We start from the raw sequence: 25281 nt of genomic DNA on the forward strand, positions 1-25281 counted from the left end.
AGGATGATGTTTTGTCTGATCACTCATATTCTCCAAATATGGTTAACATTTTAGAAATTCAACCAGGGATATTTGAATTTAAGAATACAACATATCTGACACACCCTATCAGTTGTGTAACATGACATCAGCTTTAATTTTTGTACAACTGACTAGCGTTCACAGATGTTTTCCAATCTGGACTGTAAATGCTGGATTCAGACAGACAGACGGATGGACGGACCACTTCTTTAGATGTACAGTGGACCAACATCATTGAAACTTGGTACACTTATAGAGCATACAGTAGGCCATCTTTGATTTCAGAGGCTCTCCTCTACAAAGTATTGGCAAATTTTAGGCATCTGTCTTAAAATAGAGAATTTTTGTATATAATGGCGTTTCTCAACCACAGCATCACAGCCTATTTTTTGGTTGTGGTGGGTCACAAGTTGCTATTCTTTGTAATGGTAGTTGCCAAATATCTCCCTGGGGACAAATTAAATTCTATCTATCTATCTATCTATCTATCTATCTATCTATCTATCTATCTATCTATCTATCTATCTATCTATCTATCTATCTATCTATCTATCTATCTATCTATCTATCTATCTATCTATCTATCTATCTATCTATCTATCTATCTATCTATCTATCTATCTATCTATCTAATAGGACCTTTCACATATCTATCTATCTGTCTATCAATTGTGATAGTAAGTCTACCGATCTGACTGTGTATCTATTATATAGCGCTTTTCACATATCTATCTATCTATCTATCTATCTATCTATCTATCTATCTATCTATCTATCTATCTATCTATCTATCTATCTATCTATCTATCTATCTATCTATCTATCTATCTATCTAATAGCACCTTTCACATATCTATCTATCTGTCTATCAATTGTGATGGACAGCAGGCGTTTCAGTCTGGCTGGGACGTCCCTCAACAGAGAAAAGGAGGAAAAGTAGCCCAGGACGCTAGATGGCAGCTTCCCTGGACGGAAATGGTTCCCCCAGATTCCCTCAGGACATCCTGGGACATGGAGTCCATTTCGTCAGCCCTGTTGGATGCCGTGGATGCTGCCAGGGGGAGCTCACCAAGAACCTGGGGACTATTATTGTTACAACAACCCGGAAGTACTTCGGAGTCACGATGACGGAAGCTGCAGTCCTTCCAGGATACTTGAAGAAGGAGGATATGGCGTTTGACCTGGAGAAGGAATACTTATGGGTCATGGACTATAAAAGGACTCTGGGAAGACCAGCAAGGAGAGCCAGAGTTGGGTGGTAGAGGAACACAGCTGCTGGGAGTGGAGGATTTGTGTTATTGTGATTATTGATTATTATTGTATTATTGGAAAAATTGTGGAGTGTGCGGTGCTTTGTGCGCTATAACTGAAGAATATTATTAAAGAAATTATTCTTGGTGTTTTAAACGTGTGTCTTGGACGTCTGTCTGGTGGGTTCAACGGGGCAACAGCGACCCCTAGCGTCCACACTATCTATCTATCTATCTATCTATCTATCTATCTATCTATCTATCTATCTATCTATCTATCTATCTATCTATCTATCTATCTATCTATCTATCTATCTATAATATAGTGCCTTGCATATCTATCTATCTATCTATCTATCTATCTATCTATCTATCTATCTATCTATCTATCTATCTATCTATATCTATCTATCTATCTATCTATCTATCATATAGTGCCTTTCTTATTATCTATCTATCTATCTATCTATCTATCTATCTATCTATCTATCTATCTATCTATCTATCTATCTATCTATCTATCTATCTATCTATCTATCTATCATATAGTGCCTTTCTTATCTATCTATCTATCTTAGTGCCTTTCATATCTGTCTATCCATCTATCTATCTTTCTATCTGTTATATAGTGCCTATCTTGTTGATTTGCGTTAAGATCTTTTGTTACTATGTCATGAGCCTTCATTATTCTGAACATCTTTTTCTCACTGTCTGGTGTTTCCATTTCCCTTCATCCCTCATCCAAAACCTGCACTTTTGCTTTTGACACTGTTCTCTTTGTATTCTTTTTATTCTTCTTTACACTCCTCCCTGTCTTTTTTCATTCATGTTCAATCCTGGATTGACATTTACGAAGAATAAGTACAGATGCCCTCCATAGTGTTAGGGATAAAGACCTATTTTCCTTGATTTCCCCCTCTGCTCCACAGTGTTAAATTACAAATCAAACAATTCAGACTTGTGATTCAAGTGCACTTTGCAGACATTTTGGTCCCACCATGGACCCCCATTTCAAGTCCCCATAATGCCTGGACACAGCAATGTCAGGTCTATTTAAGCCGTCATATTTAGTACTTTGTCACATATCCCTTTCATGCAATGCCTGCACTGTATGTGTCTGGATTACTGTTTAAACCTACATGGTCTTGTTCTTGTTCTTTATATGGGTAACAGTACAGACTTCCTTTCTGTCTAAATGTAGTAAATGGGCAGCTAGATAAAATAACAAACTTTCCATCTGCATAAGCACACTATGGAGCCATCTTGAGGCATCAGAGGAGATAACTGTCCATCTTAATATATTTTTGAGACATCTAGGGTATGTAGGCACCTATCCGTCTCTCTTCAGTGTCTATCTGAAAATCTGTTAAGGATGTCCAGAGGAAGTCAGCCTCTCTTTTTTTGGAGCTTCGGCTGGTGCAGTGATTCCAAATTGCGACATTCAAACCCTGGCTGGATCTCCTTCTGTGTGGAGTTTGGTTCATTCCTGCTGGGTCTGCAGGAGAGTTTTCTCCTGTCATTATAATAATAGTAGTAGTAGTAGTAATGAATTACATTTTTATAGATCTTTTTTCACTGCTCAAAGCGCTTCAGTGACTGGGGAGCCACTTCAACCACCACTAATGTGTAACACCCACCTGGATTTTTGCACCAGTAGTACACTCGCCACTCATTAGCTATGGGGAGGGAGAGAACAAGAGACAATTAGAGACAGGGGATGATTAGGGGGCCTGAATAACTAGGCCGTGGTGGGCAGTTTAGCCTGGACATTGGGATACACCCTGCTCTTTATGAAGGATGTCCAGGGATCTTTAATGATCACAGAGAGTCAGGACCTCGGTTTTACATCTCATCTGAAGGACAGAGCCATTTTTACAGCACTGTGTCCCCCGTCACTGCACTGGGGCATTGGGAACCACATTCAGACCACAAGGTATGCACCCCCTGCCGGCCACACTAACACCTTTTCCAGTAGCAAACCAAAATTTTTCCTCGATGGTCTCCCATCCAATTACTAGCCGGGCCCAAACATGCGTAGCTGCCGACGGATGACCTCCTCTGAAGTGCAGGTGGTTTGGCTGCCGGCCTTATTCCTCCCACATCCCAAAAGCATACAAGTTGGGGGAATTAGTGGCGTTGGCCTCATTTCAGTGAGTAACGCATTCGATGAGGCAGGGGTTTGTCTATCCAATTTTCAAATTACAAAGCTTGGATTGCGAGTAACTTGGTCTCCGACTGTTTTGCAAGACAAGCAAAAATTTGTAATAAATTTTGACTTGATAAACGAGCGAGGTCTTGCAATACGAGTAGTACGTATACGCATTGTCTGCTGAGTGTCATGTGATCACAACTGAGCTGATGGTTCTTCTCTCTCTATGTCACTGCGGCATTGTAGGTAATTGTCTCCTATTCTCGGGCTCAGTCGGCGTGCCTCACTCATATAGTCAACATCCGTACGAGCGTATACTGTTTACTACAGCATCGTGACCATGTGTGTGTTGTAACGTGTGAGTTGCTGTCTTGCACCCCAAAACACGAAGCTGAGTCTCAGTACTTTAGCAACACCAGCTTTATTCAGTGTGAAACAGGAACAGGACAGGTAGCGGAATCTGCCACTCTCCTATACACAGACACAGCAGTCCGGTAGGGTCAGGGCCAGGTTAGTGGCCAAGTAATATTGTGCCCTGCATTTATAATGTTCCTTGTATCACCCATCGATGGCATTTGCTTTAAGCATGTCCACGATCTTTTTGGATTCGCTTTTACGGCGAACTGCTACAGCACTGGGAGCCTTCGGGACGCTCTTCCGCGTGTCATCCCATTGGGTGGAATCCGAAAAGATTTTAGAAACGGTCGTACACAATAACACTCCTCTCTCTTGTGTCCCTCACACCAGCCATGCTTCTTTTCAAAAGTAAAGTGCAGGTTAATTTGTTTGATATATTTTTACTTTACAGTATATTTTGTATTAATCATTTTTATATGAATAGTTTTGGGTTGTGAAACAAATTATCTGAGTTTCCATTATTTCTTATGAGGGTAATTCGCTTTGATATACGAGTGCTTTGGATTACAAGCACGTTTCCGGAACGAGTTATGCTCGCTATCCAAGGTTCCACTGTATAACAATTTGTTGTACTGCATTTAGTATAATAGTTCATAACATTTACTGTATCACTGAACATGTCCCCAAGTCATATTATACTTTTTTTTTTTTAATTCCAGGATGGTTCAACAGTTTGCTGTGGATTTTGAGAAGAGAATCGAGGGTTCTGGAGACCAAATTGACACCTATGAGCTCTCTGGAGGTGCACGAATCAACCGCATCTTTCACGAACGCTTTCCCTTCGAGCTTGTCAAAGTATGAATTCCTTTTGAATATGCTATTCACTCTCTTTTCTGAATTATGACCATTTAAACAGTATTTCAGCGTTTGTATTGGATGATTTTAAACAGGTTTGCCTGCTTACCCCCTAACTTCTGCCTAACAGTAGGAGACCGGGCTATTCAGTAGAAATAGCCGTCTAATTAATAATGCACAGCCACTGGTGAGAGCCGCGCTGCATGTGGTTATCTGCTGGCGAGTTTCACATACAGCAGGCATCGTCAACTCCTGCACTCCTGCATTGCATTCTTAGGGACGGAAATTCATAAATCATACAGACTGAAAGGACTCGGTAGTGTGGGCTTTGTAAAGAAGATGTGAGAAACAAACTCTAATGAAGGGATCTTGTTTTTTTTTAATTCCATATTATTCAGTATTCATGTTTATTGAAAAAATACAGCAGTCTTAGTCAGATATCTCAAGAAATTCTAGAAAGTTGATTCTGTTCATCTGGACATAGTTCTTTTCTAGGAAGATACGTTCCATCACTCATCCAAGTGACTTCCTCAGTCTCAGTTGACTGCAGGTTTCTCCAACCTTATAAACAGTACCTTTGCATAATAACCGAAACTAGCACCATCAACTAACAATGGGCCGTATGATCAATGAAATGCAAATTGTCCATTGATCAATGGCCATGAGTACCATTCACAGAGAGTTGGGGAATGGCTGCAATATCTCCACAGTCATGGCCGAAATTATCGGCACCCTTGGAATTTTCCCAGAAAATGCACCATTTCTCCCAGAAAATTGTTGCAATTACAAATGTTTTTGTATACACATGTTTATTTCCTTTATGTGCATTGGAACAACACAAAAAAACAGTGAAAAAAAGCCAAATCTGACATTATGTCACACAGAACTCCAAAATTCTGCCGGACAAAATTATTGGCGCTGTTTCAAAATTGTGGGTATATTGTTTTATTTCAAGCATATGATGCTCGTTTGAACTCACCTGTGGCAAGAAACAGGTGCTGGCAATATAGGAATCACACCTGAAGTGAGTTAAAATGGAGAAAAGTTGACTCAACCTTTCAGTTGTGTGTCTGAGTGTGCCACACTAAGCATGGAGAACAGAAAGAAGAGCAGAGAATTGTCTGTGGACTTGAGAACAAAAATTGTGGAAAAATATCAACAATCTCAAGGTTATACGTCCATCTCCAGAGATCTTCATGTTCCTTTGTCCACTGTGCGCAACATAATCAAGAAGTTCACAACACATGGCACTGTAGCTAATCTCCCTGGACGTGGACGGAAGAGAAAAATTGATAAAAGACTGCAACGAAGGATAGTCCGAATGGTGGATAAACTACCCCAATCAACTTCAAAATCATATTCAAGCTGTTCTGCAGACTCAGGGTGCAACAGTGCCAGCTCGAACTGTCTGTCGACATCTGAATGAAATGAAACGCTATGGCAGGAGAGCCAGGAGGACCCCACTGCTGACACAGAAACATAAAAAAGCCAGACTGGAGTTTGCCAAAATGTACTTGAGGAAGCCAAAATCCTTCTGTGCGAACGTCTCGTGGACAGATGAGACCAAGGTAGAACTTTTTGGTAAAGCTCATCATTCTACTGTTTACAGAAAACAGAATGAGGCCTACGATGAAAAGAACACAGTACCTACAGTCAAACATGGTGGAGGTTCTAAGATGTTTTGGGGATGTTTTGCTGCCTCTGGCACTGGATGCCTTGACTGTGTGCAAGGCATCATGAAATCTGAAGACTACCAAAAGATATTGGTCAGAAAGCTGGGTCTGCGTCAGAGGTCATGGGTGTTCCAGCAGGACAATGACCCCAAACATACCTCTAAAAGCACCCAGAAATGGCTGAAGACAAAGCGCTGGCGAGTTCTGAAGTGGCCAGCAATGAGTCCGGATCTAAATCCGATTGAACACTTATGGAGAGATCTCAAAATTGCTGTTGAGAGAAGGTGCCCTTCAAATCTGAGAGACCTTGAGCAGTTTGCAAAAGAAGAGTGGTCGGAAATTCCATTTGAGAGGTGTAACAAACTTGTTGATGGTTATAGGAAGCGCTTGATTTCAGTTATTTTTTCCAAATGGCGTGCAACCAAATATTAAGTAGAGGGTGCCAATAATTTTGTCCATCCCGATTTTTGAGTTTTGTGTGAATTGATGTCAGATTTGGCTTTTTTTTTCTGTTTTTTTGTGTTGTTCCAATGCACATAAAGGAAATAAACGTGTACAGTAATCCCTCCTCCATCGCGGGGGTTGCGTTCCAGACCCCCCCGCGAAAGGTGAAAATCCGCGAAGTAGAAACCATATGTTTATATGGTTATTTTTATATTGTCATGCTTGGGTCACAGATTTGCACAGAAACACAGGAGGTTGTAGAGAGACAGGAGTTTTATTCAAACACTGCAAACAAACATTTGTCTCTTTTTCAAAAGTTTAAACTGTGCTCCATGACAAGACAGAGATGACAGTTCTGTCTCACAATTAAAAGAATGCAAACATATCTTCCTCTTCAAAGGAGTGTGCGTCAGGAGCAGAGACTGTCAGAAAGAGAGAGGAAAGCAAACAAATCAATAGAGCTGTTTGGCTTTTAAGTATGCGAAGCACCGCGGCACAAAGCTGTTGAAGGCGGCAGCTCACACCCCCTCCGTCAGGAGCAGACAAAGAGAGAGAGAGACAGAGAAAAACAAACAATCAAAAATCAATACGTGCCCTTCGAGCTTTTAAGTATGCGAAGCACTATGCAGCATGTCGCTTCACGAAGCAGCTGCACAGAAGGTAGCAACGTGAAGATAATCTTTCAGCATTTTTAGACTAGTGTCCGTATCGTCTAGGTGTGCGAACAGCCCCCCTGCTCAATCCCCCTACGTCAGGATCAGAGAAAGTCAGCGCAATAGAGAGAGAGAGAAAAGTAAGTTGGGTAGCTTCTCAGCCATCTGCCAATAGCGTCTCTTGTATGAAATCAACTGGGCAAACCAACTGAGGAAGCATGTACCAGAAATTAAAAGACCCATTGTCCGCAGAAATCCGCGAACCAGCAAAAAATCTGCGATATATATTTAAATATGCTTACATATAAAATCCGCGATAGAGTGAAGCCGCGAAAGGCGAAGCGCGATATAGCGAGGGATTACTGTATACCAAAACATTTGTAATTGCAACAATTTTCTGGGAGAAATGGTGCATTTTCTGGGAAAATTCCACTGTAAATGTCGATAAAAGTTAAGTAGGTATAATAAAATATGCATCTATGATATATCATTAATTTAAAAAGAACAAATTGGTATTAGTGGGCTCCTTTCAAAAAAACCTTAGGGGGGGCGCAATTAAAACTGTTGTGAAAACTCAGGTCGCAAATACTTAAAGGTTGAGAAACACTGTGTTAAGGTAAAGCTTGCCAGTTAGGCAGTCTGGCATTCCTTTGGGGGTTGACTGAGAGACTTCAGCAGAGAAACATTTACCAAACTTGTTTGAGGCACTTCACCCCAACCCTGTCGTAAAATTACAAAGAGACTCATTCCAAAAAGGTGGGAAGGGGTTCTTAAATGTAACACTAATATTACATTGATTTGTCTAAGTTACAAATAAAGACATACAAAATATTTATCAACTTGTATGCAAAATTTCACATCACAACAGTGATAAATCTGTAACTTAGCATTAGAAGAACAAATTTACTGTTCCCATGAGCCTCTATGCTACCTAGGATGTGAGGGTGTAGTATAACTACTTCAAGTAGGGTCAGATACACCTTCTGGCATTTCTGAATCCATCTCCATAGAAGCCTGTGTGGAGCAGCCCTGGGTATTTATGAACACATCTGTCCCAAATTGTGCTTGAAGAACAAGATATTCTTTGTAGCTCCTAGATGGGCCTTTCCTTTGGATGGTGTGTACATCTCCATGTTGGTGAAACCTTCTGTTCTGCAGGACAACTACTAAAATCTCCATCCTTCTTTGAAAGTATATTACCATCAGCAGCCATACCACATGCACCTCAGGTCACCCACCTGAAGCTAAGCATGTCCTAGCCCATGGAAGATCATCTAGGCCAGGGGTCCTCAATCACGGTCCTGTAGGGCTGCAGTGGCTGCAGATTTTTGTTCTAACCCAGTTGCTTAATTAGAAAGCAATTCTTGCTTATAATTTAATTTCATGGCTTGTTAGTGCTTTAACTCTGCTATGTCAGGTAATTCTTATATCTCAGATTTTCTTCCTCTTTCTGGGGCGGAGTGGTGGCTCTGAGGCTAGGGATCTGCACTGGCAATCAGAAGGTTGCTGGTTCAAATCCCATAAATGCCAAAAGGGACTCTGCTCTGTTGGGCCCTTGACCAAAGGCCCTTAACCTGCAATTGCTCCATCCTGGGTATGACGTTAATCTGCATGTAGGCCCTCCAACCATCAGGGGAAAACTTTGGGTTGATGGCAGAATTGGCACTCCACCCACCATAAAAAAGGTTACTGGTTCGAATCCCGTAAATGCCTAAAGGGACTCTACTCTGTTGGGCCCTTGAGCAAGACCCTTAACCTGCAATTACTCCGTCCTGGGTATGACATTAATCTGCATGTAGGCCCTCCAACCATCAGGGAAAAACTTGGGGGTTGGTGGCAGAATTGGCCACTCCATCTGAACTAGTGTGGTGCTGAGGTGTCACCATGCATGGCTGCACTCGGGCCCTAATCTGGGATCCTGAGGTGGTTTGTTGTCTGTTGGGTGCGGCAGTGTGCTGTATCAGCGCCTGTTCCTAACCTCTCTAAGGATATCATCCAAATGATTTGAAGGCTAAAATGGAGGAGTAATTCTCAGTCCTTCACTTTCCTTCCAAGTATTTAATTAAACCCATACCTGTGATAAATACACACGGGTGTAAATGGTAACAAGCTAAATGGAGAAATGCTGGTGTCTTTTGTTATTGCTAATTAGGAGCAATTAAAAAATGAGAATCCAGCTGTTTAAGACTAAAATAAGCAATAAGGGTTTAAAATCTTAATGAGCGAGAGAACTAAAGTGAAGCAGAAGTGTTACTTGAGCAATAAGTGCTTCTTATTAAGCAATTGGGTTGGAACAAAAACCTGCAGATTGAGGACCCCTGATCTAGGCAAAGCTTGGGTTGCTTCTGGAAAAGGTGTTGGCGATGCCAGCAGGGGGTGCTTACCCTTTGGTCTGACTGTGAATCCCAGTGCAGTGAGGGGGATCACTGTGCTGTAAAAATGGCACCGTCCTTTGGATGAAGTGTGAAAAACAAAGTCCTGACACTCCGTGGTGTTTAAAGATCCCTAAGTAAATGTAGGGTGTATCCCAATGTACTGACTAGATTTCCCACCACAGCATACCCCCTAATCATCCCCTGTCTCTAACTGTCTATGTCTCTCACCCCTTCACCACCTAATAGCTAACGTGTGGTGAGCATACTGGTGCAAAATGGCTGTCGTCAGATCATCCACATGGATGCTTCTCTTAGTGGTGCTTGAAGTGGCTCCCCACCCACTATCAAAAGTGCTTTGAATGGTGAGAAAGATACTATATACAGTACATGTAAAGAATTATTAATATTATTATGTCCAAAGACTAATTACTTTCATGGCACCGTTTCTGTATAAGAGCCTTCACCCTTAGTGGTGTTTCTTTTCTGCACTGGCATGATGTAGCGTATTCCTGCCATTGCAGATGTCTTTTTGATTTATAGGTCTTGGCTGAGTGCTGTCGATGCCTTACACAGTGCCCTGTTTTCTGCTGGTCATGTCTCTTGCCCATGTCCAGCTTACGATGTGCCTGTCTCTGTGCATTTAGGAGTTAATAACTGTAACTGATTGTTGGTTCCTGGTTTATGGGTGATGCTGCTGTAAACGGCTATGGCTCTTTACACATTTTAATGGAATAAGCAGGTTAAAATGGTAAATGAATGCACGGACATAATAATAGAAAGTTAATGAGCTGCAATTTCCCTTTTCTTTCAGATGGAGTTTGATGAGAAAGAACTCCGCCGAGAGATCAGCTATGCCATCAAGAATATCCACGGCATCAGGCATGTAGATCAAAGCTCTCTGTCTCTGTGTCTTTGTTTGAATTTCTGTCTGAATAAATTCTGTTTCAAGAGTCACCAACCAAAAGGTCATTTATCTGATTTAGAAGAAGATTTATAATAACTGCTCAATGTGATATAAGCTTGTAAATGTGAATATGTACAGAGATTTATATGCAGATCTCTAACAGGGGAAAGTAGTTTTATAGCCTTACCAGCATTTTATCTGATAAAAAGCACAAAACTCATGAGTGTGTATCATAGCAGCACTGAGCACAATGACCCAGAATGGTGTGGTTAGCCCATCATATGGCACACCTACACATTTTCTCACAGTTAGCAGAGATTCTGCCTTTAACACACCTGTACACAACAACAACAACAACATTTATTTATATAGCACATTTTCATACAAAAAGTAGCTCAAAGTGCTTTACATAATGAAGAAAAGAAGAATAAAAGACAAATAAGAAATTAAAATAAGACAACATTAGTTAACATAGAAAGGAGTAAGGTCCGATGGCCAGGGTGGACAGAAAAAAACAAAAAAAAAACTCCAGAAGGCTGGAGAAAAAAATAAAATCTGTAGGGGTTCCAGGCCACGAGACCGCCCAGTCCCCTTTGGGCATTCTACCTAACATAAATGAAATAGTCCTCTTTGTAGTTAGGGTTCTCACGGAGTCACTTGATGCTGATGGTTATACAGACTTCTGGCTTTTAATCCATCCATCATTGTTGGAACATCATGGTGCTTTGGGTAGATGGTGGTGGCACAAGCCACCACCAATAGGACACCGGAAAAGAAAACAGAAGAGAGAGTAGGGGTTAGTACAAATTTTGAATGAATAGTTATTATAATGAATTGGATATACAGAGTGTCAGGATTAAATTACAGTGAAGTTATGAGAAGGCCATGTTAAAATAATGTGTTTTCAGTAGTTTTTTAAAGTGCTCCACTGTAGTAGCCTGGCGAATTCCTATTGGCAGGCTATTCCAGATTTTAGGTGCATAACAGCAGAAGGCCGCCTCACCACTTCTTTTAAGTTTTGCTCTTGGAATTCTAAGGAGACACTCAGTTGAGGATCTGAGGTTGCGATTTGGAATATAAGGTATCAGACATTCCGATATATAAGACGGGGCGAGATTATTTAAAGCTTTATAAACCATAAGCAGAATTTTAAAGTCAATTCTGAATGACACAGGTAACCAGTGTAGTGACATCAAAACTGGAGAAATGTGTTCGGATTTTCTTTTCCTGGTAAGGATTCTAGCAGCTGCATTCTGCACTAACTGCAAACGATTGATGTCTTTTTTGGGTAGTCCTGAGAGGAGTGCATTACAGTAATCTAGCCGACTAAAGACAAACGCATGAACTAATTTCTCTGCATCTTTCGATGATATAAGAGGTCTAACTTTTGCTATGTTCCTTAGGTGAAAAAATGCTGTCCTAGTGATTTTATTAATATGCGATTTAAAATTCAGATTACAATCAACGGTTACCCCTAAGCTTTTTACCTCCGATTTGACTTTTAATCCTAATGCATCCAGTTTATTTCTAATAGCCTCATTGTATCCATTATTGCCAATCACTAAGATTTCGGTTTTTTCTTTATTTAATTTGAGAAAGTTACTATTCATCCATTCTGAGATACAGGTTAGACATTGTGTTAGCGAATCAAGAGATTTGGGGTCATCAGGTGCTATTGATAAATACAGCTGTGTGTCATCAGCATAGCTGTGGTAGCTCACGTTATGTCCCGAGATAATCTGACCTAATGGAAGCATGTAGATTGAGAAGAGCAGCGGACCCAGGATAGAACCTTGTGGAACACCATATAGAATATCATGTGTCTTTGAGTTATAATTACCACAACTAACAAAGAATTTTCTCCCTGCCAGGTAGGATTCAAACCAGTTTAAGACACTGCCAGAGAGGCCCACCCATTGACTAAGACTACACTCACCTCACATGCTGGGCGTGAAGTTCTCGCAGAGGCAACACCTTGAGTAAGAAATGAATCAAAGTTCCCAGGGGTGTGAGAAAATGTCTCTTACAGCAAACCTAATGAATTTCAAAAACGAGAGGAGACCATTCAGTCCATCAAGGCCGTGTGTTTAGTGTGATATACAGCCTGAACACCACCAGATAGAGACCACTTCTGTATAAAAAAGCACACGTTTATTTCTTCCAAACACAGTTCCACACAGCACACAGTGCTTCCCAGTGCTAAACACCTTTAACACGGGCCTTTTCCCCAATGTCCTTGGACCACCTTTCCTTTCTCCACGGGAGCTTCGTCCTGCTCCCACTCCCGACTCTAGCTCCCAGACTGTAGGAAGGCAGCCCCTTTTATTTCCACCTGGATGTGCTCCAGGTGCTCGATGATGTTCTTCCGGCAGCACTTCCTGGTGTGGCGGAAGTGCTGCTCTTGTACCCGGGCATCTCTGGAAGGATCTTCCTCCATCTTCCCGGGTGTGGCGGAAGTGAATGTTTCCCGGGCTCTCTGAGGCTCGGGGCTCCCCCTGGGGGTGGCCACGGGCGCCAATGGGCTTGAGCCTCCTTGCTCCTTTCCCGTGGTCCCCTCAAGATCCAGGGCGGTTGCCCCCTCATGGCCCGGAGGGATGTATATGCCACCTCCCGGTCCTTCCAGGTGTCCCGGCTGGGTCTGTCCCCCAGCCTCCTGTGACATTAGCTAATAAGTAAGCTGACCCAATGTCTCATCCAAATTCTTCTTAAAGGTTGTCAAGGTTTCTGCTTCAACTCCATGCCTTGGTAGTTTGTTACAGAGTCCCACAACTCTCTATGTAAAAAAGTGCTTCCCGGCTTTTTTAAATGCACTTCCCCTTTAGTTTCCACTGATGTCTTCGAGTATGTAATTCACCTTTAAGCCGAAACCCTGATCTACTTTTTCAACGCCTTTGAGGATTTAAAATACTTGGGACTCTGACAATGTATTTCTTGTATAGCTCAAAAATACTAACATTAGGAATGTCTCAATGGGACTTAACAGGCCCTATTTTCTGACAGTCCTCCCAGCCTTGACTCCCTAAAAAGACAAGGTAAATCCTGGTGGAGACAAAAAAATGGAAGAAATCTTGCGAAAGGCAGAGAGACCCCCTTCCAGCTAGGTTAGACATACAGTGGATATGTAAAAAAATGGGGTACAAAACAGAACACAAGTAATCCTCTTCACAGAGCTAGACGGCTGATCTATCATGGCCACCTCACAAATACCACACAACAGTACAAATTACTTTGTTCTTGCATGGCACTCCTCACTATGTGCAAGAGGGGGGCACCCCAACAACTCTCAAGGCAAAATTCAAGAATTGATGATCAAGTCAAGTCAAGTTGGGGAGCATCCACTGGTACAGTGCATTGCCGCACCCACTACATGACGAAACAACTCGGGATCCCGGTTTGCAACACCCCAGGCAGACACGTGGTCCAGTCCCACCCTCCGTAAATGACCCTCTATCTGCCGCAGCCAGGTGTTACGTGGGGGACCCCTTGGTCTGGTCCAGCCACTTGGGTCCCCAACAATGAGGATCTAACGAGCTGGATCACCCTCGGGGAAACGTGCCACATGGCCATATTGCCGTAACTGATATTCCTTCACAATGCAGGTAATGTGCCTCATTCGGGACTCCATGAGCAACCACTCATTCGACACAAAGTCGAATCAACGGTACCCAAGGATTTTCTGGAGAGACACAGTACTGAAGGAGTCCAGTCTTCGTCTCAGGTCACTGGATAGCGTCCATGTCTCGCAACCATATAGCAAGACAGGAGGCACCAGGACTCTAAAGACTTGGGCCTTCATCCTTTTGTAGAGATATCGGGATTGTCACACCCCTCTTTCCAGCGACCTCATTGGACCTTCGTCCTTTTGTAGAGGTATCGGGAGTGTCACACACCCCTTTCCAGCAACCTCATGACCCCCCATGCTCTCCCAATCCGTCTACTGACTTCATAGGAAGAGTCACCAGAGACATGAATGTCACAGCTGAGGTCAGTAAACCTATCGACGAGGTCGACACTCTCTCCACAAACAGACACACTGCTGATGGCTCTGCCCAAGAGGTCATTAAAGGTCTGGCTCTTTGGTTTTTATCAGGACCCTTGCAAGCCCAGACACTCAGACTCCTCGCTCAGTCTCTCGAGCGCCCATATCAGAGCTTCCATTGACTCCACGAAGATCACAGCATCATCAGCAAACTCAAGATCCGTGAATCTCTCTTCACCAACAGATGCCCCACAGCTGTTGGACCCCACAACCTTGCCCAACACCCAGTCCATACAAGCATTGACCAGAGTAGGAGCAGAACACACCCCTGACGAACCCCAGAATCAACTTGGAAAACCACAGAGGTCCTGCCTCCACTCAGCACAGCATTCACAGTACCAGTGTACAAGCCGGCCATGATATCCGGCAACCTCGAGGGAATCCTGCGAACCCTCCGGATGTCCCACAGGGCAGCTCGATCAACTGAGTCAAACGCTTTACGAAAATCGGCAAAGGCTGCAAAGAAACTCTATCCAATATTCGCGTTTGCACTCCATGAGAACCCTCAGTGCCAGGATGCAGTCGATGGTAGACTTCTTAGGTGTAAAACCAGACTGTTCCGGTCACTGGTAGGTGATCAAGTGATCATCTACCATCGAATTGATGATGCCATTCACTAAATACAGAATTGTCACATATCAAGATTTGGATTTGTTCAAAGACATCAAAAACAAAAGTAGAAACAACAACATCTGTCCATCAGCTGGTTGTAGAACCACGGTCAGATTGTAGAGAAGGACTCAGACAAGCCAGACACAGTCAGGGTCCTGGACATTTTACTAACTAGCCTCCCTCCACCCCCGCTATTGGCTGCTTCACAGCTGAGTTAGTACTGTATCAGCCAGTCAGATGAAAGGACCCTTCTACCCAATGATTTCAGTGCTCCTTTACCTAAGGTGACTTTTTCTATAGTCATGCAAACAACTTGGCAGTAGAGCAGTGGCACCAAGTACCACATGAGGAGAGAGACGAGGAGAGAAACTGAATAGGCAAGCATTAGTAACAGTTTATTAATTTAAATATTTTGTAGTGCTAATGACAAACAACAGAAATGCAGCATGCACAGCTGATCAGCAGCTCTAGTCGGGGTGTACCAGCCTGAGTCCTCAGCCTGAGACTGAAGGGGCACCTCTTATATTAGCAGGCAGACCACTCCACAGCTTTGGGGCCCTGTATCTAAAAGCTTGACCTCCCACTGTTATTTTACTTATCTTTGGAATGAAAAGCAGGTTGGCATCTTGAGATCTTAATGTGTGCCCGGTTTTGCAAGTAATGATACTTTCAGATAAGGCAGCAGGCCATCAGCCATTTAAGGCTTTATATGTTAAAAGGGGGGTTTAGAAATCTACCCTAAATTTAACTGGTAGCCAGTGTAAGGACTTCAGAACAGGGGTTACATGGTTGTAGTTTCTACCTCTTGTAATGATTCCTTCAGCAGCATTTTGAATGAACTGAATGCTGTATACAGCATGATTTGAGCAGCCAGTGAACACCGCATTGCAGCAGTCAATCCTACTAGAAATAAATGCATGAAATTATTTTTCATTATCTTGCATATTTAGATAACACCTTAATTTTCCAGCGTTTTTAAGATGGAAAATCCATACATCACCATATGCTTTCGCTATCAAGTTAAATCATCAGAGATGCAAATATTTTAGAATTCAGCCTCAATACAAACAAAAACACACTTCCCGTAATACTACTGAGCAAAAACAAAAGGGCAAGAAAATTCAGAGCACATGAAGATAATGTGTAGCCCCCTTAGATGATGTGTTTTACCCCACAAAAAAGTGCCTTGATGTTGGTGACTCTTGAATGCATTTTAATATTGTAAAATAAATGTAAATGTGTGGACTTTTATAATGCCAGTTCCTTTGCAGCTACCCTTCATCTGTCTTATTAATTATTCATCTCCACACTGGTTAGATAATGCAGAATAAATGAGTCTATAAAATGCTTTTAAATGCATGTACTCTTGTGATTCCATGCTTGACAATATCTTTCAGTACATACACGGTATGTGAAACACAGGCCAAAGAAAAAAACTGTAGGAATCCAAAACTCGACACAAAATTGAACTTTTGGTATATTTTTTCGTTTCCTATGACTCTTATGTGTGCCCCCCTGAGGATTCCCTGAGGGTGGCTTCATCATGCAGAAGCTGATCTGGCAGCAGACACAAGTATAAAACATTCTGCACAGTCTCATTGCATTTCATGGCTATAGTGCATTAGTTTTCTTTGATCGTCACAATTTGAGACTCTACTTAAAAAGAATATCATCCTTGTAGAGAATAATGGAACTTAGCATGTGCAAATACAGATGTAGTTAAATGTGATTGTTCAGTATACATATAGGTACAGTCATATGAAAAGGTTTGGGAACCCCTCTCAGCCTGCATAATAATTGACTCTCCTTTCAACAAAAAAGATAACAGTGGTACGTCTTTCATTTCCTAGGAACATCTGAGTACTGCAGTGTTTTCTGAACAAAGATTTTTAGTGAAGCAGAATTTAGTTGTATGAAATTAAATCAAATGTGAAAAACTGGTTGTGCACAAATGTGGGACGCCTTGTCATTGTGCTGATTTGAATGCCTGTCACTGCTCAATGCTGATGACTTGGTTGGATGAGCTCGTTAAGCCTTGAACTTCATAGACAGGTGTGTCCAATCATGAGCTATAAAGGGATTTAAGTTGGTCAATTACAAGTTGTGCTTCCTTCCCTTTGACTCTCCTCTGAAGAGTGACAGCATGGGATCCTCAAAGCAACTCTCCAAAGATCTGAAAACAAAGATTGTTGAGTCTCCTGGTTTAGGTGAAGGCTACAAAAAGCTATCTCAGAGGTTTAAACTGTCAGTTTCAACTGTAAGGAATGGAATCAGGAAATGGAAGGCCACAGGCACAGTTGCTGTTAAACCCAGCAGGTCTGGCAGGCCAAGAAAAATACAGGAGCGGCATATGAGTAGGATTGTGAGAATGGTTACAGACAACCCACAGATCACCTCCAAAGATCTGCAAGAACATCTTGCTGCAGATGGTGTATCTGTACATCGTTCTACAATTCAGCGCAATTTGCACAAAGAACATCTGTATGGCAGGGTGATGAGAAAGAAGCCCTTTGTGCACTCACACCACAAACAGAGTCACTTGTTGTATGCCAATGCTCATTCAGACAAGCCAGATTCATTTAGGAACAAAGTGCTTTGGACTGACGAGACAAAAATGGAGTTATTTGGTCATAACAAAAAGTGCTTTGCATGGTAGAAGAACAACACCGCATTCCAAGCAAAACACCTGCTACCTACTGTCATATTTGGTGGAGGTTCCATCAGTCTGTGGGGCTGTGTGGCTAGTTCAGGGACTGGGGCCCTCATTAAAGTTGAGGGTTTGATGAATTCAACCCAATATCAACAAATTCTTAAGGATAATGTTCAAGCATCAGTCACAAAGTTGAAGTTACGCAGGGGTTGGATATTCCAACAAGACAATGACCCAAAACACAGTTCGAAATCTACAAAGGCATTCATGCAGAGGGAGAAGTACAATGTTCTGGAATGGCCGTCACAGTCCCCTGACTTGAATATCATCGAAAATCTATGGGATGATTTGAGTCAGGTTGTCCATGCTCGGCAGCCATCAAATTGAACTGAACTGGAGAGATTTTGTATGGAAGAATGGTCAAAAATACCTCCATCCAGAATCCAGATACTCATCAAAGGCTATAGGAGGACAGCATCTAGAGGCTGTTAGATTTGCAAAAGGAGGCTCAACTAAGTATTGATGTCATATCTCTGTTGGGGTGCCCACATTTATGCACGTGTCTAATTTTATGATGCATATTGCATATTTGCTGTTAATCCAATAAACTTAATGTCACTGCTGAAATCCTACTGTGTCCATAAGGCATGTCATATATTACAAGGAAGTTGCTACTTTGAAAGCTCAGCCAATGAGAAATAAAAATCCAAAGAATTAAGAGGGGTTCTCAAACTTTTTCATATGACTGCATATATGTTTGGTATCATTCTTTTCAGAATTTATCAGACTTTAAAGTGATGTTGTTAGATTTTTAGATTGTCATTCCATTCTTAAATTATAAACTAAAAAATATCAAAAACTCACATCCCGCGAGACGAGACTTTGTGCCAACAGATTTTGTTGCTACTTTGAAAGCTCAGCCAATGAGAAACAAAAATCCAAAGAATTAAGAGGGGTTCACAAACTTTTTCAAATGACTGTATATGAGGTCTGACAATTAAGTTTGCAAACTCATCCTAGAAAAAGTGTTACATACCTCATTGCTGAATATCACTACAGTCACTTTCGAAGTACTCCCCTTGGGAAGCTATGCACCGACGCCAGCACCTAGTCAACACTTCAAAGCGATTTTGGACCTCTTTCTCTAGAGTGGCCATCAGAGCTGTCATCGTGTTACGCTTGATGTCCTGAATGTCATTAAAATGTCTTCCTATCAATATTTCCTTTATCTTCAGATAAAGAAAAAAGTCATTGGGGGCCAGGTCAGGTAACTAGGGAAGGTGTTCCAATACACTTATTTGTTTACTGGCTAAAAACACCCTCACAGACAGTGCCTTCTGAGGTGGCATTTTTTTCGTTGCTCTAATGCAAGCTCCGACATTCTCGTGATGGCACACAAGAACACGTAACAACAGCAACATTTATTTCTATACCACATTTTCATACAAATAATGTAGCTCAAAGTGCTTTACATGATGAGGAAAGAGAAAAAAGACAAAATAAATAAGAATTAAAATTGGGGAACACTAATTAACATAAAAGTAAAGGTCCAATGGCTGGGGAGGACAGAAAAAACAAAAAAAAAAATTCCAGATGGCTGGAGAAAAAAAAAAACAAAATCTGCAGGGGTTCCGAGGCCACGAGACCACCCAGCCCCCTCTAGGCATTCTACCTAACATCAATGATCTCAATCAGTCCTCATTGATTCAGGGTTTTCATTAAAGAACTTGATGATGATGGTCATGTGGACTTCTGGCCTTTAATCCATCAATGTAAGGAACAAGAACACGCAACAACAGTAATGAACGCCACTTGGCAAGATACCACCACACATCGACACGAGCACAGCTGTGAGACACTGATATGCCAAGGGTATGAAACCTTACCGCGCTGTTTGTACAGTGCTGCCAACGTAAGCGCATGGTGGCCAGTTCGCAAACTTAATTGTCAGACCTCATAGTATAACAAGGGATAATATCTGTAGTGACCCCCCATAATGTTTGGGACACAAAGACACGTTTTTGCTTGATTTCCCCCTCTGCTCCACAGTTTAAAATTACAAATCAAACAATTCAGACTTGCAGACTTGCTCATTGCAGACTTTCATTTAAGAGGACTTGCACACATTTCGGTCACACCACACTTTTTCTACATGGTCCCCCCCATTTCAGGGCACCATAATGTTTGGAACAACTGGTGTTACAGATGTTTGTGATTCCTCAGGTGGGTTTCATGGCTTCATAAGTTATCTCAGCTTGCTTCTCCCCTTTGGAGTCTGTACTTGCCATCGCTCAGCTTCAGGATAAGAGCTGTGCCAGTGAAAGTCAAAGAAGCCGTTTTGAGGCTTGTCGCAAAAAACAGACATAAGAGTCATAACAAGGTTTTGGGCAGCCACCCGTATTGGTATCCTGGCTGCAAAGTTGCAAAATGTATAACAGCATTGCTGTGCACAGAACTGAGGGAATAGGGAAAAGGTGGAGGCTTTTAAAGGGGAAGACAGGAAGTGAGGTCAAAGGGGTTGGGCTCACAAGGGTCTTCAGCCACAGGCTTGAGCCCGGACGTGACATCACAGGGGCCGGAGCCGGCAAGGTCTTCTTCCATAGGCTCGGTCCCGGAAGTGACGTCAAGAGAGCCAGGTGGAATCTCCCGTGAATGGTCTGCAGGAAAGGGAGAAAAGGAGTTCAGTGCACTCTGCCATATCCCGATCTGATTCGGAATTGCCCTTACTCAAGCCCTTTATCTGCCTCCCATGCGCATGTGTGTGACAGGCTGAAGAACAAAAACATTCAAAACTTCAGTAAAAACCTTAGGATGACCTAAATCAACTGTCTGGAATATCATTAAGAAGAAAGAACACACTGAATTTACATAATTCTGGGAATTAGTCTTGTGGACAGACTAGACCAAGATGAACTTGCATCAGAGTGATGCAAGTGTTGAGACGTGAAGGAACTCCCCAAGATCCAAGGTAGACAACCTTAAACACGGTGCTGTGGGTGTTATGGCTTGTGCATGAATGGCTGCCACAGGTCCTGTCACACTTCTCTTCGTTGATGATGGAACTGCTGATGGCAGTGACCCAGTGAATTCTGAGGTGTGTAGAAACATCTCAAGTTCCAGTAAATGCCTCCAAACTCATTGGACTGCGCTTCATCCTACGACAATATAATGAGCCAAATATACTGCTGAGGCAACACCGTAAAGCTAAAAAAAAAATGGAAAATTCTTGAACGTCCAAGCTGGTGACCAGGTTTAAATCCAATTCAGTGCGCCTTCCATATGCTGAAGAGAAAACCTAAGGGAATAAAAAGACTTCTGAAACAAACAGGAGCTGAAGATGGCTGCATTGGAGTCTTGGCAGAGCATCACCAGAGAAGACCCCTCAGGACCTGCCGGTGTCTGTGAATCGCAAATTTCAAGCAGTCATTGCATGTGAAGGATATGCGACAAAATCCTAAATATGAGAGCTTTAATAAACCTGTAATTGCTGTGTCCAAACATTACGGTGCTCTGTAGAAAAAGAAAAAGCTGCCACAGGTCCTGGCACACTTGTCTCCATTGATGATGGAACTGCTGACAGCAGTGGCACAATGAATTCTGAGGTGTGTAGAAACATCTGATCTGCTCAGGTTCCAGTAAATGCCTCCAAACTCAGTGGACGCTGCTTCATCCTACAACAAGATGATGAGCCAAATAGACTGCTGAAGAAACACAAAGCTGAAAATGGAAAATTCTTGAATGGCCAAGCCAGTCACCTGATTTCAGTCCAACTGAGCAGGCCTTCCATATGCTGAAGAGAAAACTTAAGGGGACAAGCCTCCCGAAACAAGCAGGAGCTGAAGATGGTTGCATTGGAGTCTTGGCAGAGCATCGCCAGAGAAGACCCCTCAGGACCTGGTGGTGTCTGTGAATCACAAACTTCAAGCAGTCATTGCATGTGTAGGATATGCGACAAAATCCTAAATATGAGAGCTTTAATAAACCTGCAATTGCTGTGTCCAAACATTACGGTGCTCTGTAGAAAAAGTGTGGAGACTGAAATGTCTGCAATCCCCTTAAATTAAAATCTGCAATGTGCACATTAATCGCAAGTCTGAATTGTTTGATGTGTAATTTTAAACTGTGGAGCAAAGAGGGAAATCAAGGAAAATGATGCCTTGTCCCAAACAATATGAAGGGCACTGCATATACTGTAAATATAATGCAATGTTGACTGACTGACTCACTGACTCGGTCATCAACAAAAACACCATTTACATTGAGTTAAAACACTGAAATTTACCAGGATTGTAAATTTAGGACAGCAGGCATTCGCTAAGAAAGTACATTTCAATATATTAATACTAGGGGGTTCGTCCCCTGCTCACTTTGCTTGCCAACTCCCCCGGTCTGCGCTACACATCAGCCAGTTTTTTGTGAAGAGGGGGGCTGAATGCATCCCAAGGAAACGTGGTCGCTCCTCAGAAACCCCCTCTTAAACGATGATACAATGGGAAATAAATTGTTTTTTATTTTTTACCTACTCTTTGCTCGATCAGCTGCTGGATTGCTGCTGCTGCTGTCATGCTGTGTGATCTGCATCTCGAGCCTGTAGAGCAGCTGTTCTACTCTTTGTCTTTTATTTCCAGCCCCGGGCATGGTTAAATCTCTTGGCACAAAGTCTCGTCTCGCGGGACGTGAATTCTTGATATTTTTTTGTAATTTAAAAACCGAATAAGAATCTGAAAATCTAACAACGTCACATTAAAGTTCGATAAATTCTGAAAAGAATGATACCAAACATATATATGTAGGTTTTAAAATAAGGCCATTTTAAAGCATGACATAAAAATGTCACATAAAATCATTGCACAAAATCGTTGCACTTTTAGGTTTAGGATTTTATACAGTATATATAGAGTAGATTTCAGGGAAAAAGCGCAGAACAGAGAGAAGAAAAACAAACTATCAAATTTGACTTGACTGATTTAAGTAAAACATTGTAGAAGAAAACAAAATTAGCTGACAGATGTTTAATGTAATACAGTAATCCCTCCTCCATCGTGGTGGTTGCGTTCCAGAGCCACCCGCGAAATAAGAAAATCCGCGAAGTAGAAACCATATGTTTATATGGTTATTTTTATTTTGTCATGCTTGGGTCACAGATTTGCGCAGAAACACAGGAGGTTGTAGAGGGACAGGAACGTTATTCAAACACTGCAAACAAACATTTGTCTCTTTTTCAAAAGTTTAAACTGTGCTCCATGACAAGACAGAGATGACAGTTCCGTCTCACAATTAAAAGAATGCAAACATATCTTCCTCTTCAAAGGAGTGCGCATCAGGAGCAGATAATGTCATAAAGACAGAGAAAAGCAAACAAATCAATAGAGCTGTTTGGCTTTTAAGTATGCGAAGCACTGCGGCACAAAGCTGTTGAAGGCGGCAGCTCACACCCCCTCCGTCAGGAGCAGAGAGAAAGAGACAGAGAAAAACAAACAAGCAAAAATCAATACGTGCCCTTCGAGCTTTTAAGTTTGCAAAGCACCGTGCAGCATGTCGCTTCAGGAAGCAGCTGCACAGAAGGTAGCAACGTGAAGATAATCTTTCAGCATTTTTAGACGAGCGTCCGTATCGTCTAGGTGTGCGAACAGCCCCCCTGCTCAATCCCCCTACGTCAGGATCAGAGAAAGTCAGCGCAAGAGAGAGAGAGAGAGAAAAGTAAGTTGGGTTTCTTCTCAGCTATCTGCCAATAGCGTCCCTTGTATGAAATCAACTGGGCAAACCAACTGAGGAAGCATGTACCAGAAATTAAAAGACCCATTGTCCGCAGAAATCCGCGAACCAGCAAAAAATCCGCGATATATATTTAAATATGCTTACGTATAAAATCCGCGATAGAGTGAAGCCGCGAAAGGCGAAGCGCGATATAGCGAGGGATCACTGTACCTACATATACTGTATGCTCTGTGCTAGACTAACTTTATAGAAACGAAAAAGGGAGCAGAAGCTATTGATGATCCAGGCTAGCAGCGTCACTTAATGACAATAACAATTAATAATTCTTTACATTTATATAGCACTTTTTTCACTACTCAGAGTAATTTTATACAGTTAGTGGGAAGCCACTTCAACCACCGCAGATGTGTAGCACCCACATAGACGATACAATCAAACCTTAGCTGGATCTCCGTCTGTGTGGAGTTTGGTTCAGTCTTGCAGGGTCTGCAGGAGAGTTTTCTCCTGTCATTATAATAATAGTAGTAGTAGTAGTAGTAATGAATTACATTTTTATAGATCTTTTCTCACTGCTCAAAGCGCTTCAGTGACTGGGGAGCCACTTCAACCACCACTAATGTGTAGCACCCACCTGGATTTTTACACCAGTAGTACACTCACCACACATTAGCTATGGGGAGAGAGAGAGAGAAAGAGACAATTAGAGACAGGGGATGATTAGGGGGCCTGAATGACTAGGCCGTGGTGGGCAGTTTAGCCTGGACATTGGGATACACCCTGCTCTTTATGAAGGATGTCCAGGGATCTTTAATGATAATTAATTATATTAATAATAATATTAATAATAATAGCAACAGTAGTAGTAATGAATTACATTTATACAGTGCTTTTCTCACTACTCAAAGCGCTTCAGTGAGTGGGGAGCCACTTCAACCACCACTAATGTGTAACATGCACCTGGATGAAACGACAGCAGCCATTTTTTGCTCCGGTACACTCACCACACATTAGCTATTAGGTGATGGAGTGGTGAGAGACATAGATAACCATTTAGAGAAGGGGGATAATTAGGGGGACGCCATATCTAGACTGTGGTGGGCAATTAGCCAGGACATTGGGATCCACCCTGCTCTTTACGAAGAATGCCCAGGGATCTTTATTGACCACAGAGTGTCAGGACCTCGGTTGTACACCTCATCCAAAGGATGGTCTGATTTTTACAGCACAGTGCCCCCGTCACTGCACTGGGGCATTGGTATCCACATTCAGACCACATGGTCACCAATACCTCCTCAACCAGCAAGCCATTTTGTTTCTTAGATGGTCTCCCATCCAAGTACTGGGTGGGCCCGACCATGCTTAGCTTCAAGTGGATGACCTGTGCTGAAGTGCATGTGGTATGGCTGGATGGACGACTGGACTTTGAGGGCACTTTACAAACAGTGTTCCATGTTGTGCGTATGGTTGAATTGGCGTCATTTACTACATACAGAATATTCCCATGAATTTGATTCCCCTGTCCTCTGTTTTACAATAAAGGTTTCTATGTCATGAATGTATGTTTAAGTATCTACTCCATTT

General features: G+C 42.2%; 1 protein-coding gene across 10 annotated transcripts in view; it reads left to right on the plus strand.

Moving 5' to 3' along the window:
- Nucleotides 1–25281, plus strand: part of dnm1a (dynamin 1a) — a 501477-nt gene that overhangs the window by 176760 nt on the left and 299436 nt on the right. For all 10 annotated transcript variants that reach the window (XM_051931967.1, XM_028809129.2, XM_051931970.1 and 7 more), the window contains exons 8-9: nt 4497–4632; nt 10589–10656. In XM_051931967.1, coding sequence (XP_051787927.1) covers nt 4497–4632; nt 10589–10656 — 204 coding nt within the window. The remainder of the gene's footprint in view (nt 1–4496; nt 4633–10588; nt 10657–25281) is intronic.

The sequence above is a fragment of the Erpetoichthys calabaricus genome, chromosome 9, assembly GCF_900747795.2.
Source record: "Erpetoichthys calabaricus chromosome 9, fErpCal1.3, whole genome shotgun sequence".
Lineage (NCBI taxonomy): Eukaryota > Metazoa > Chordata > Cladistia > Polypteriformes > Polypteridae > Erpetoichthys > Erpetoichthys calabaricus.